This window comes from Amblyomma maculatum, chromosome 6 (genome assembly GCF_055883805.1).
Source record: "Amblyomma maculatum isolate TAMU_Amacu chromosome 6, ASM5588380v1, whole genome shotgun sequence".
NCBI lineage: Eukaryota > Metazoa > Arthropoda > Arachnida > Ixodida > Ixodidae > Amblyomma > Amblyomma maculatum.
The window spans coordinates 70,388,542-70,402,999 of NC_139349.1; the positions used below are offsets into that span (position 1 = coordinate 70,388,542).

The window sequence follows — 14,458 nt, forward strand, 5'->3', positions numbered from 1 at the left end:
CAGCAGAAGAAAAAGAAGCCGAAATGTCCCGCCTCTTGGCGCAAGCTTCATATTTTTCATTCAATAACTTTTGTGATCTTAAATCTTATGTTTTTGTTTAGTTGTCAATTACTTTAATACACTAATTCAGTTTGTGTAGGACATTTGGCAATCCACACTGAACCCTGGCCAATCCCCCTTCGTGGGTATGTGCCAAATATCAAGGAAGAAGAAGAGGAAGAAGAAGCGGGCCAGCTCGAATTCTGAAGGTGCTTGCACATGAAATGATAGGAGACGAAGCAGCGAGCTCTCCTGGATCTAGCTCTCTCTTTGTGTGTTTGATGCTACTGGCGACGCTGTTTCTGTCCAGTCTGGCGGCGCTTCTGTGGGTCCTGATTGACGCCTTCATCGGCGACGCCCCGACACCTACCGAAGACTCTCGGTTCTGCTGCCCCGACGCTGTCGACACGATCACCAGGCTATCCAACCTGACGAACAATCCATGCACTGACTTTCTCAACTACGCCTGCTACAGGAAGAGTGAGCTTGACCAGAAAGCAATCGCGGTCAGCGCTCTGACATCGACAGTGCTTCACCCTACTCTTCACGGCAAGCTGCGGTCACCAGTCGGCGGCCTGCTGCAGATGCACTACCGAAACTGCCTTGCCTCTACCGTCAGTAACTTATTCACTCCCGAAAACGCTGTTGTGGCTGTCATCGACATATTTCGCCGCTGGTCACGCAGCACGGGATACACGGTAGACCTGGTCAGGATCGTCGGGATGCTTCACTTCAGGTACAATATTATTAGCGTCCTGAAATGGATTAGTGATGCACCACTAACACCGAAGATCAGAGGTCCCATCATCGGCGTCCTGCACGCTCCAGAGATACTTAATCCCACAACGGCGAGATTTAAGGTTGAAAACGCCATGTTTACAGCAGCCCAGAGACACATTGGTCGGAACGTTCTTCGCGCAGATATCTCACGCCTCATGGCCAGATTCCGCGCCGCACGAGTATATCTTGAAGAGAACGTATTCATCGGAAAGTTGCGCTTTCTGGACGAGGCCATTCACAACACAAACGTGTCGTCATGGCAGGATGCTCTGAGCTCTTTCGAGTACGTCGCCTTGGAAGATCCGCCTAATATTCTGCGCATCATCGACGTATTAATCGACTCGAGCACCGTGGTCCAGGAAGCGGCACTCATCTATTTTTCAATACACTCGGCGTGGTACCTGTTTGAAGAAGAGATCAGCGAAGAGCGTCATGCATTGAGCTTAACAGCGCGGGCGTCTTACTGCGATGACCAGATTGTGGAAAACTATCCTCTGTGGGACATGGTGTCGACGGAGCAGATGACCTGCCCCAGAAGAGACGCCATCGTCCTGGCACTATTCGACGCCATCTCAGCTGCTGTGCTGGACGAGGCGGAGGCCACCTTTTCTCCCATCGTGAGCGTACACCAGATACGGAGCTTGCTGGGAGACGTTCGCGTCGTGCTGGCCAAGAACTTGACCTCCCCTTATGGACGCCTCCTGCCCCAGTTGAGCGAGAACTATTTTGAGAACAAGTTTCAGCTCCGGCAGTTTCTTTACCAGGTTGGTCTCGTCATGCAACGTACTAAAATATCTAAGAACACAGACGCCAGGTGCTAAACACTGCTCGTCTTGCGTATGGTTCTGTCGATATCGGGCACCTTAGTACGGTGGACACAAAAACTATATAAGCTCCGCGTTTTAACGCAACTTTGTTAAAGGCCCCTATCTCTAGAATATGCTGCGTTGGCGTTGTCGACGTTGTCAGAGAAAATTACGTCCATGACTGTGGCGGGTGGAAGTTAGCAGGAGACATGGCTGATCACATGTTCGTTTATTGTTATGGGACTTAATAATAGCACATGGTGCCAAATCGTTGGGAGCAGCTTCCAACCCGGCCTGCTCGAAAGAGGTGGAAGGGTAGAATACGAGTCAACCTCCCAGGGCTCTTTTAAAACGGCTAAAACAGGTGTCTATACCTATGTCGGGGGGTAGCTTGCAACCGGTAGCTGGACAAGGTGATGTAGGTTAGGACCGCATACGTGAGAAATTAGCAAGGCAGGTTAATGCACTAGAACGAGGGACCGCAACGGGAGCTGCAAACGGGAAACGTTAACGCTATTGCGTGGTATCGTTAAAGACTGAAATTAAGTGGTCCCCCTAACTTTTACAATTTTGTTTGCACCGAATCAAACCGACAGACCGTAAAGTTGAGGCACCCATCGACCAGACAGGAGAGCGAAAAACTTCAGGGACAAGACCTAAAGTGAACTCCACCGAAATAGTTTGATTGCGGAATATTTGACTAGCAGTTCTTTATTAAAATGTACATTGCCGCGCATTCTCGGGACAATGCTTTCTCTAGGCTAGGATACCTTTTTTTTTTTTTTTTTTTTTTTTTATGGAGGGTGGTCGGTGACCCATTAAAACGCAAGCCCTTGTTCTTGCCACTTCTTGGAGGTCTATGCACTGTCATCAACGTTTTAGCTGAAATTGATCCAGAGCGCTCCTCTGACTACCGATCATTCAAGAAGCATTGAGGTGTCATTGAGCGCCGTGGCTCAATGGTTAGTGCTCTCCACTGCTCAGCGCGAGGATGGGGGTGCGATCCCGGCCGTGGCTCTCCGCGTTTTGGTGGAGATGAAACGCAAGGCGCCCATGTGCCGTGCAGTGTCAGCGCATGCTAAAGAACCTAAGCTGTTCTTCCGTTCCCTTGATATCCCGTCATTAAATCAGTTCACGTTTCTGCTCAGTTTCAGATCGGAAGCACAAATCGCCTTTTCCCATTTTTTAAATGGCGAAGCAAACGTGTGGGGCGTTGTCGTGGAACAGAATCAACGTTACTCTAGGAGACGCCCAATTTAAAGCTGACGAAGGAGTTGAAAAATAAGGCACCATAAGCAACTGCGACAATCTCTAAAAATGTAGGAACAGCTGTGTAGGTCGGCTTTAGATTTAAACACCCTGGATATACATGCTGATGTCTCGAGTAACCATAAAAATGATAAAACCATCTCCTGGTGGCTTTGAGTTTGAATGACTAAAAAAAGTTACAAGCCTTCGCGGCAATTCAGTGCCAATGCCGGGGACGTCGAAGTGATGAGCATATATAATGAACCTCGAAAAAAAAAAAAAAAACAACTCGGCGCCTAGTGATTCTTGCATCCTTACTCGTCCTCTCTGTCGATAGCCATTTGGGGGGAAAATCTTGCACAAAGGCTTGCACGTTTAGCTGGGATATCTTCGACAAAATGATTTTTTTTTAGCGTAGAAAACAACCAACGCTTGCTTTGCCACATTTCTTCTTTTTAATCATGGAAATATGCTCGCAGCTAACAAGGTGACAACAGGCACATGCTTGTAAGGGCATAAAGCTTCCTACGTGTTTTGTTAAGAGATCCCGAAGAAAAAGAAAGAAACTCGAACAAAACTGTGGTGCCTTGTTCGAAAAGGTTCCACAGAAGAGAACAAAGAGCAGACGGTTTAAAGATCGGTTGTTCAGCAGGCGACAGTAGCTGCAGCTGCAATGACCCGCGCCTTGCACTGATTGACATTCACTAGCCTAAGTTCATCCAAACGCACGGCAGCTTTTGATACTCATTTTTATTGCTCTGGTGAAATGGGTTCTAAGTAAAATGCATGATTGACAGCGAATTAAGCCTGTGCTCAACGTTCACCCAAACGCTAGCAAGATTTCATTTGTGGAGTCAGGGGAATGTGGGAAGCCTTTGCGAATGTTTTAGACGGCTGGCGAGAGGCTGGTGATACATCTCTTGCCCGCTGCCGAAGTGGAAAAAGATTCGTCATATCACGTCGAAACCGGAGCTTGATACAGTTCAGGTCGGACGTACGCTCATGATGTCGCTCCATATCGCCTTTCTTCGCGGCCACAGGTGCATCGCGGCGTTTAGGACAAAATGGGATGAGGTCCAAGCACGTGGGTTGTTAGCATATCTCGAAGGCATGTACTACACGTGAAAAGGTTTCGCGTGTCATAAATGACCAATTCTGACTCTTCTTAAAGGTTTCTGATGAATATTACTTCTGATCGTTGTGAATAATCTTGGTGCTGTTGTTCTCGCGCTACCCATATTCGCAGATAATTGCTTAAATACAGCTTCGTCGCTTCTAATTTGAAATCGATGCTCCCTGCAGCCAGGAGCTCTAAAGGAATAGTCGGCACATTTTCAGACGGACTGCTGACAAAATTCCATGTTCACTTGCGGTTTTGTGTTGCTCACATATTTGCCTGCGAGCCCTAAATTAGACAGCTTTGGCGGAGCGTATAGGTGCCTCGCGGTGCCCACTGGGCGTAATCGGAGCGAGAAAAAATTTCTTTAGCTGAACGGAGGCGCATGGGAAGTGCACGAAGAGCCCACAGGTTATAAAAAGTGGAACTAGGCATTAAAGAAAAGCACTGCTTTAATTTTCAGCCCCACTTGAAAGCAATATGCTTGCGCGTAAGCGTTTTATAACATGTGACGCGATAGGCATACGCTATTTTTGAGCAGGAGTTCGTTATGTGGTAAGTCAGGCGATTGCGCAACATATAGCCTCCCCAGTGCGACGTGCTCCGCTATGACCGCGTACAAGCGGCACGGAAATGCTCCCGTCTGAGCGTCTGACGCATGCGCAGTAACGCTGGCTCGCCGGCTGAGCGGAGCAGAGGCGCAGATACGCTTCGCTAAAACTTTCTATAATACAGCTCAAGCGGCTGAAAGCCGGCAAAACGTAAGCATTTTCTTTGCTGATGCGCTAAAATGGGCTGGTTTTTCCAGGTGAAAAGCGTCAACGATGCGAGGGGCCTCCAGGGACTGTTCAGATTCCGGCACGACCTGTTCCAGGCGTTTGTCGCCAGATCGGGAATGCACATTGCCATCTCAGCCAGCGTCTACTCGCTCCTAAGCTTCCAGAACGGCACAAGCGGTGATGGCGGTCGACATGACGGCAACGGTGGCTCCACCGTTGTCAACGCGGCTGTGCTCGGCGTCATGCTAGCTGACGCTCTTTGGGACTTACTGCTGGGACACCCAATGTGGCCTCACAATACGCGCAAGCACTTGTTCCAGCATCTGCAGTGCCTGCGGAACTTCACCGGAGGCTTTTTGATCAGCAGTCTGAAGTTCCCCATACTGGCTCTACGCACGACTCTTCGCTCGGTTTCGACTCCTCGCTGGCATCGGCGCGCCGCAGGGTTCGGTTTCTACAGTCTGTCGGCTAGCCAGGTTTTCTTCATACTTTTCCTAGTCCACCACTCCTGCCACGCTGTTACAACTTTCTCTGAGAATTCGAAAATGACGGTTTCGGCGTTCATGCGTCACCTTGAAGAGTTTCGCGAAGCATTTGGTTGCGAGCATACTATGAGCGATGGGTGGAATTACTGCAAGAGCTGACGTATAGATAACTTGATGGAGCTTCCATATTTGTATGTGACGGCGACACATGTGGTCAGAAAGCTGACCTTGTGCCCACGCCTGTCTCATTTATACATTCTCAGGATGGCTCCATTGATAGCGCTGAATTCTAGGTTCGCGTATACCCTCGATGGCTTTAGCGCAATGCGCCTTCTGTTGGCGTTTTAAATTTACGAGGCTGTGTTCTTGTTTGGCCTTCAAGCTGGACTGAATTTGTTTTCAATGGCACTTTGTTATTGAATTACCCTCAACCTTTAATCATCGTCTCCGCGTCGCCTATGCGTTTTACCTCTGTAGGAACGGTGTTAACGCTACCACGTTAGGTTCTTGTTTTGTCAATTTTCTTTCCTTTCGACTCTCTTCTATTTTTTTTTATGCTTACCTGCTTGCTTGTTTGTTTGTTTGTTTGTTTTTTGTGAATGCACTTTGCCACGTTTGCTTATTTGCTGTTCAGGCGGGAACTTGTCTCTGTGACTGCATAGGGAATGGTGCGCCGACGAATTTGCTTTATATAATATAGTTTGCTAACGCGCAGCATTGACCAATATCCTCCGCCTCCTATTGTTAAATCATTAGCTTCTTCTGATACTTGTATATTTGCGCGCATCGCGATGTTTCCACTGTTCTGCAGAGCTTCTGTTTTCATAGTGATTGTTCCGACTGACAAGTTTGTGAACAGTTATACTTCTAATACATTTGCATTTGTAAGCTTATATACCTTTTAGTGATGTGCTTTGTCTCCTAAAAGCCCTTTCTCGCCTTCTCCGCTCGGAAATCCGCGGGTTGAATGTCAGTTTAGAACCTCTGATCAGGGTAAGCGTTTTAGAGCCGTCATCTATTGCCTAATAAATGGATTGACGTTCGTACATAATTTCAGAAATTCTTGAAACTTGGCATTAAAATAATCAATGCAACAAGGGACCAGTGTCTCGGCGATATGCCTGATTACAGTAGCAGTAGCAGTAGGAGTGCAGTGTCGAATATCTGGATATAACATTAAATGTAGCTTCGGGGGTGGGGAGGGGTGTGTATATGGAAGTTACAAAGCAGACTATAGTGGTCTGAAAATAAGCTTCTATGTATTGTCACGAGTACAAATGTCGGATGTATACTAGATAAAAAATTATAAAACCTAGTACACCAACTTTATTTGTTGAAAGTTGTCCCAGCGCTGCCAAATGGTGGCCAGAACGGCCGATCACCAGCCATAAAACAAGCGCAACCGCGTTTTGACCAGCATATGTAGAGTGTAGATGATAAACAGCGCATCTAGATGATTCCGAAGCATGCAGAAAAGTCACGAAACGTTTCGAGCATAGCTACGGATGCGAATGCATGTTTATATTCATACAGTGGTCTGTGCCAAAGCAGTGCATCGATTTACAGCAGGATGTCTTGAGCCAGGTTGCGTGTTGTAGGCCCGGTTGGTTGTCGGAGCAGGAACAAGGACAAGGTGGCTGGAAACGGACTTCGAAGTGAGAAGGGAAACTTTTATATACAGTATTTGCATGGTAGCGTTGCTTAGTGGAAGACTGACTAGAGGAACAGTCTCCTTTTTACGACTCTCCGAAACACACTTGTCGCCAGGTTATATGGTTGATTCCCTATGTTCCCTAGATAAGAGGCACGCCAGATTACGAGGGAGTGTCTTCGGTCACCTCACTCTACCACACTCTCACACGCTCCCACTTCTTGATATCTTGATACGCCCTTCCGTAGCGGTGCTTAACACTTGAAGGGGCCGGAAATTGGTCGTTTCCTCTTCTTTGTCCGGTCGCCAACTTGTCCCCGTTCTTAAGATCCGACGCGGCGGTCTTCGCAGCTCGTCCCATCACAATAGCTGTCTCCGCAGCTCGGCCGATAACAACAAGGGTTAGTGTTTTGCCTTTGCTATAGCAGATGCATGACTAACACTTTTTTGACTTCCTACGCAATGTAAAGCCAAGGTCTTACGCGCACATGAATATGACCTTCAAGTTAGCGAGAGGTCAAACAACGAAGCCCTTGTGTCGCTATTGTGTCGCACCCCATGGTAACAAAGGTTAATGTCAAAGGTCATGCTCAAATATGAAAGCAACGAACTATGACGTGGGTGTATGGTTTGATGTCATGGGATAACTAACGTGGCATTCTGACTCAGTATATAAATAGGAGTGTGCAGCGGGCCAGGCCTTTGGAGCCGCATGGAGCCCGAGGAGAGGGACGCACATTTGAGCCGGAGCGCTTGGATGGTACGGAATCGACGCGAATACAGCGACAGAAGGCGAAACGAGCTGCCGAGACCGCCGAAGAACGGGAACAAGCCCTTTACCACGCGCAACCCTGTTATGGAAGCTATCGAGTACACACTAGAATTAAAATCACCAGTATTTTTTTTTTTTTATATATTTCAAGGGATCATGACTTGATATATCCGCTCAGTTTCCAAATAAAAAAAATCAAGACATCTAATTTGCCAGCAGATAAATTATATCTGAAAAATCAGTAAACACTCCATTTGCTACACTCTCCGTTTGCTCTTTTTCCAGAATGTTCGAACAAGTACTGCATGGTTAGGTAACTCCTGATGCGGTGTGAGCGCGGACCACGGCGGATTCTTGCAATGCCATTGATATAGCTCATATGTTCTACACAACAAGCGCTTTTTCCATCATTCTAATATTTATGCCTGGTATGAGTGAGCTACCATAATTTATTGAAAAGAAAACGCTATAGAAGCTGTGATGTTTGCGTTGCAACCACCCTTGATAGAAAAACGACCCAATTCATGTTCTTGGTTTCTTGTTTGTATTTACGGTATTCTTAAAAGGCATTTGGAAAGTTGCGTACAAACTGTTTTAATACTGCACGTCCCTTCAACGTATGTTAAATGCTGTCCGAAGCCTGGATATATGCCTCAGCAATGCTGGCGTCTGCGCGTAACGACGCTGGAATTTCTTCGGTGCATTGTGATTGGTCATGCGTAGCTTTTGGCGTAGAAGGCACTATGAAGATATATAGAATGTGTGCATCATAAGTTAATGTGAATTGGAATCAGGGAAAAATTAGATTTTCGACGAGAGAACTTTCTTATCCATGCGAACTTCTGTACTCTGATGCAGGAAAGGTGATTTAGTAGGAGGAAGCACTAAACAGCCCAAACCTGCACAGGCAAAATGTGCTATGTTAGCTTTCATGATCTTTCAATACAGTCAGTCAGCGTGTAAATTTATTCGCGTATGTCTAGCTCGGGCCAACTTAACGGAATCTTCAATAAAGCCATTTAGAAAAGCTGCTCTTGCAGTTTTCTTACAGTGAAGAATTTCTCGTCTCCTAATCCGGAACAATCGATTGATTGATTGATTGATTGATTGATTGATTGATTGATTGATTGATTGATTGATTGATTGATTGATTGATTGATTGATTGATTGATTGATTGATTGATTGATTGATTGATTGATTCCACTGTCTTCTCCACAGTCACGGTGGAGAAGACAGTGGCTGGTTCGTGTGGCGTCGACTAAATTATTCAAATAAGGTATTGAAAAGCTGTTACCTTAACCATCTTTGATGGCTGAAGCCGTTAAACTATGTTTTAATAATTAAGAAACTGCAATTTTCTTTGGGCAGTAGCTTCATTGCCAAAGCAGATTCACAAGGTCCGGAAAATTATTCCTTATCTTCGTCTATGTGAGGCTTCTGTTTCTCCCAGACTTTGAATCTGCTGGCACTCTGTAGAAGGTGTGAGTCTTCTGTCGCTCTCATGCATGCCCAGATAGCAATGCTCCTCATTCACTTCTCGCACTTTTATTTCATCAAAATGTATGAAACTCGGCTATAAAATATATGCATATCTGCGGGGCATATAATACATTTCTACGCAATCTCAGTCATGTATGGCTTTGCGCCCCCGATAAGTTAGTGAGTACGTGCTCACTTTGTATGAAATTATTTTATGGCGACACGTACGTATGGGCGTCAACTCGCCCGCCCACATCAGCCTGAAAAAAAAAAAAAAAACCGACTGTGAAATATGACTGGTCTGTACTGCTCTATGGTCCTTACAGTCATGACTTGGCACCGTCTAGGTTACATTCTCGCATTTTGCAGATGTGTACTTCAGAACGACGAGAACTTCATTCGCACTGTGAGGGCAGGGCTACGTGAGAAGGAAAAAACCTCGAGGGACACGAGTTCACCTTTGAAGTCTGGCGTGATAGCATTAAGGATCCTTACGGTCGCAGGGGCATCCAGTTGCGTACCCTATGGTAGTCATCAACTTGCTTATTGCCTTAACATATACCCCAGGCGAACAAAAACACCTCTGAGTGATTTCACAAGAGATCAAACTGCTTAACTATTTGATTTTTTTATTTATTTTGTTTTTGGATATATTGTGAACTCGCACTCAATATGTCAACTGTGCAATTATTTTTGTCCTAACGTTAATATTAAGGGAGAAATAAGTACAAATGATTACACGCCACAGGCAGACATTCCAGACACATCGCTGTGTCCGGATATTACAATGGCGTAAACAGTGCAGTCATTCAAGCCATGGTTAATATATTTTGTGCAGTCAAACTACAGGTAGCAAAAACTAGGTTAGGCGGCTTCCGTAATTCTGAGAAAGTTATTGCTTCCAAAAGTATACAAAAAATACTTCACAGAAAAGGAAAGATTTCAAAGCGCTAACAAATACGAACTCACAAATAGACACAGACAGGACAGGCGCTGACTACAACTGGTCACATTTCGTTTTCAAAACAACACAAAATGAAACTTCTTCAAAATGACATAAAAAGAGACATTTTTGTCCCAGCACAAAAACAAACGCTTGACACCGCCGGCAAGGCATGTATGTCCCGTTACGCCTTCCTATCTAAACAAAATTAAGCTGACTTTCGTCACTAAATAGATATTTAGTGACGAAAAATTTTTGTCATTTCGAAGAAGCTTCATTTTGTGTTGTTTCGAAAAAGAAGCGTTGCCAGTTGGAGTCAGAGCCTGTCCTTTCTGTGTCTATTTGTGAGTTCGTATTTGTTAGCGCTGTGAAATCTCTCCCTTTCTGAGAAATGCGTCAACTAGCCCAGCAACTGGTTTTACAAAAAGTACATTTATGAGAAATTAGGCCTTGTTTACGAATTAGTTTCTCCGCGACTAGAAGCCGCACCTTCTTCAACATTTTCAGAACGAATAGCCACAATTGTACAATAATCACGAGCACTATATTTAATTTTTATTATTCAAAAGGAAGCATAACAAATCCCATGCCAAGTACTATATTTCTTTAGTGTATGAGTTCTTTTCAAACATCAATTATAAATAATTTCTAATTTTGCTCAAAATTCTTCAAACAATGCTTAAGACGTACGCAAGAAATTATACCAAACGACATGTTTCATTATTTTGTTCCTTATCAGGTTACGAGAATGCAAGCTTGTCCCTTCTCCCACACAGGCTAAAACAGCTCAATGGAGGTCAGATGCAGTTGCTACTCTGTCCGCACCTTCGATAAATTGGCGAAATGCCGTGTTTGCAACATCGTCGAGGCCCTGAGTATATACCTAAAATGTGATAGTGTGTGCGTGTGCGTGTGCGTGCGTGCGTGCGTGTGTGTGTGTGTGTGTGTGTGTGTGTGTGTGTGTGCGTGCGCGCGTGTGCGTGCGTGCGTGCGTGCGCACGTGTGTGCACGTGTGTGTGTGTGTGTGTGTGTGTGTGTGTGTGTGTGTGTGTGTGTGTGTGTGTGTGTGTGTGTGTGTGTGTGTGTGTGTGTGTGTGTGTGTGTGTGTGTGTGTGTGTGTGTGTGTGTGTGTGTGTGTGTGTGTGTGTGTGTGTGTGTGTGTGTGTGTGTGTGTGTGTGTGTGTGTGTGTGTGTGTGTGTGTGTGTGTGTGTGTGTGTGTGTGTGTGTGTGTGTGTGTGTGTGTGTGTGTGTGTGTGTGTGTGTGTGTGTGTGTGTGTGTGTGTGTGTGTGTGTGTGTGTGTGTGTGTGTGTGTGTGTGTGTGTGTGTGTGTGTGTGTGTGTGTGTGTGTGTGTGTGTGTGTGTGTGTGTGTGTGTGTGTGTGTGTGTGTGTGTGTGTGTGTGTGTGTGTGTGTGTGTGTGTGTGTGTGTGTGTGTGTGTGTGTGTGTGTGTGTGTGTGTGTGTGTGTGTGTGTGTGTGTGTGTGTGTGTGTTGCGCATACTCAGAATTTTGACGTCTAAAACGAAATGTCATGAAATCGAAGCTATAAGCACAAAACTGTTTCAAGAGAATAAGAGAATGCCGACATTCTCGTGGCCGATTTTCCTATCAGTGAACTGGTATCATAAATGTGCCAGGATATGCTTTAGTGATTGCTTTCAAAATCTAGATTTTGACCTCCTTTCGACGGTAGAGATCCAGCACGACTTAAGATGATGATTATTCCGGCTTGTTATTCTTGTAATTGATTGTGGTCACCCTTGCTTTGGATCTGTAATTATACTCCTGACATCCGCTAATAATTTGAGTATGCTCTTTTTGTATTTGTTTAAACCAGTCCGTGTGCATTCTGTCACTGTCTTCCATTTTTAGAGGTTCTTGGGGAGCTCTCAATCTGATTTTAGCAGTTTATTCCTTTAATATTTCCAGGATGTAACCTTTTTTTTCTGGAAATATAAATAATTTAATTCAAAAGCAATGTGAGCTGAGGTGTATAGAGACTATTGGGACTACAGAAACCGAGAAGGAATCGCGAAAACGAATTCAAAATTAACTTATTTGCTTTCTGGGTCAAATACTTGTTGGCATCTATGGTTCCTTGTGCACATAACCTCATGTGCACGAATATATTCATGCAATCGATCGCAAGTCTTTAATCTCAACTTTTTGTTCTTGTTAAGTAATTGTTGAAGCTTTTACCCAAGCTCAAGGACCACTTGCACATTATTCAGCCATTCTGACAAGAGGCCGTTTCAGACGGCGATTGTACCACATTTTGTGCTGTCAATTCCCAGCTTGTTAAGGGATGATTGGTATTTTGCTAATCCCCAAATGACATTGCAGTTTTTCCCATCTCCTGTTCCAGAGAACAGCGCTTTATGGACGCATAGTTCTTTGGCCACACTTCGTGCCATCGACATTTGTTTTTAAATGCCTTGCAATCTTGTTTCTCGCGTATGTGACATCATATTAAAGAAGGATCTTTTGTTTTGGCATGATCGTGAATAATGCCTAGGTCGATGCAGGCATGTGCCGCATCATGGGTCAGATACGACGAGTGCTTTTGCATGAGGCGCATTTTGGTACTTATAATGCTCAAACCACAGCTCATAGAATGCTTTGCACTGGAGAGTGGCTATGTGCACTAGGCATCGCGCAAAAAACCTACAGGTGGAGCTCGCAGCCACCGGAATTAGCCGGAAGCACTGACGACGTGGTCTGCTACAATGTACGGTTAGCCTATGAAGCCGTGGAAACTGCCTTAGACTCAATTTGTCTAGGCTGTCGAGTTTGTGCGGCTCTATCTGCGACCAAATGTAGAGCAGAAAGCGGCATGCATGAATACACGAGACACTATTCCGATTCGGAGCAACACACAGCTATATCAGTACACGTTAGGAAGAGGAAGGGGTGGATACTTGGATACTTCTTGTGACCTTAAATCTATTGCCCATAAACCGATCAAAAGCGTTCTTTACTGGTTGAGTGTAGAAAGAGAACAATATTTTGGATCAAGCCTGCAACAGCCACCGCCAGCCTTCGCGGGTCCTTTCGCAGACCGGCGTGTGAGGCGCCTCAAGTGAACAGTTCACGGCTACGACAGCGTGTTCTCATACTTTACACAAAGCCAGGTCCACAAAGCTTCAGTGCAGAGCAACGAAAAGAAACAACGGCCATCTTCGGCGCAGCGCGCTCTCTTGCTCGGCTCTGCAAGCTCAGTTGTCGGTCCACGAGGCTCATAGAAGAAGTGCTGATGGCACTTTTTCAGCCTCCTAGTAGACCACGCAATAATATTACCGCATTTGCCTTAAAAACGTACAGCGTCAACTATATGAAGTCTTTTTTGTCAGGTTTATACTTAAAGGTGTGTAGACATTTATTTTTGGTTGTAGGTTCTTTTTGTGGTTTATGGGACTTAACGTCACAAGGCGGCTCAGGCTGCGATGAAGGCTGTAGTGGAGAAATCCGGAAACTTCATTTTCCGGGCTTTATTTCAGTAATGATGCGTAAAACATTACTGTTTACGGAACACCGCGTATTTGCTATGAACGCTAAAAATTTGCAAATAATTGCTTTTTTTTTTCTCACCTGTTTCGGCTTCAGCAGCCACACGATGGCTTCTATGCCCAGGTTAAATATAGGTCACTCGAGGAATTAAAGTAAATAAAATTATTTCTGCTTCATCATTTCGATTAATTACAATACTAAAACGAGCCTGCCCTGGGAACAGAAGCCACAACGAGTAAAGAAGCAGAAATTATGACGCAGTTTTTACACCCCTCATTTGACGTTTAATTTTGACGTCGCAGACATTTCTCAACTGTTGAAAAGGAAACAAGCAAGAAACAAAACTCAATTATAAATTATTTAACAGTCGTAGGCGAATATTACGTGGTGATCTATCTGTATATACGCACCGGTAACAAATAGAAAAATGCAACCAAAGTTCTGTATTCTGTATTCCTGTGCTGACGTCTGTATTCCTTTAGGGGAAAAAAAAATCATGCATTGTTTCTCCTCACAACAAAGATGTATACATATGCCCGCATGTGACCAATGTGAATGTGCGCTCTCAGTTTGCCAAGTCTTAGTCGTATTGCCACTCGTCAGCCAAAATGAGTTCACTATTTGAGTACCGTTTACAGGCAGAGTGGCGGGTTGTATCCGGCATGCTACGTCCCTTTTATTCTATGCGCATACTTAATTGCTATGAAAACAGTGGAATTCGTCAGTCACTATAGTTGAATTTCAAAAAACTGTCGATATCAAAGGTTTGAATAACTTAGACGAGACGTCGTTCACAGTATGCAGAGTATATGAATTAAGAGGCATCCAATCACGCTCCCCTTCGGGAGAAG

At 45.0% G+C, this 14,458-nt stretch overlaps 1 protein-coding gene across 1 annotated transcript; it reads left to right on the forward strand.

Annotated features, from left to right (window-relative positions):
• Positions 1–263: 263 nt before the first annotated feature.
• LOC146185992 (uncharacterized) lies at positions 264–8,687 on the forward strand. The gene is made up of 2 exons (XM_084607963.1): positions 264–1,583; positions 4,799–8,687. The coding sequence occupies exons 1-2, from the start codon at positions 264–266 to the stop codon at positions 5,411–5,413; spliced, it is 1,935 nt and encodes a 644-aa protein (XP_084464089.1). The 3' UTR covers positions 5,414–8,687.
• Positions 8,688–14,458: the final 5,771 nt, after the last annotated feature.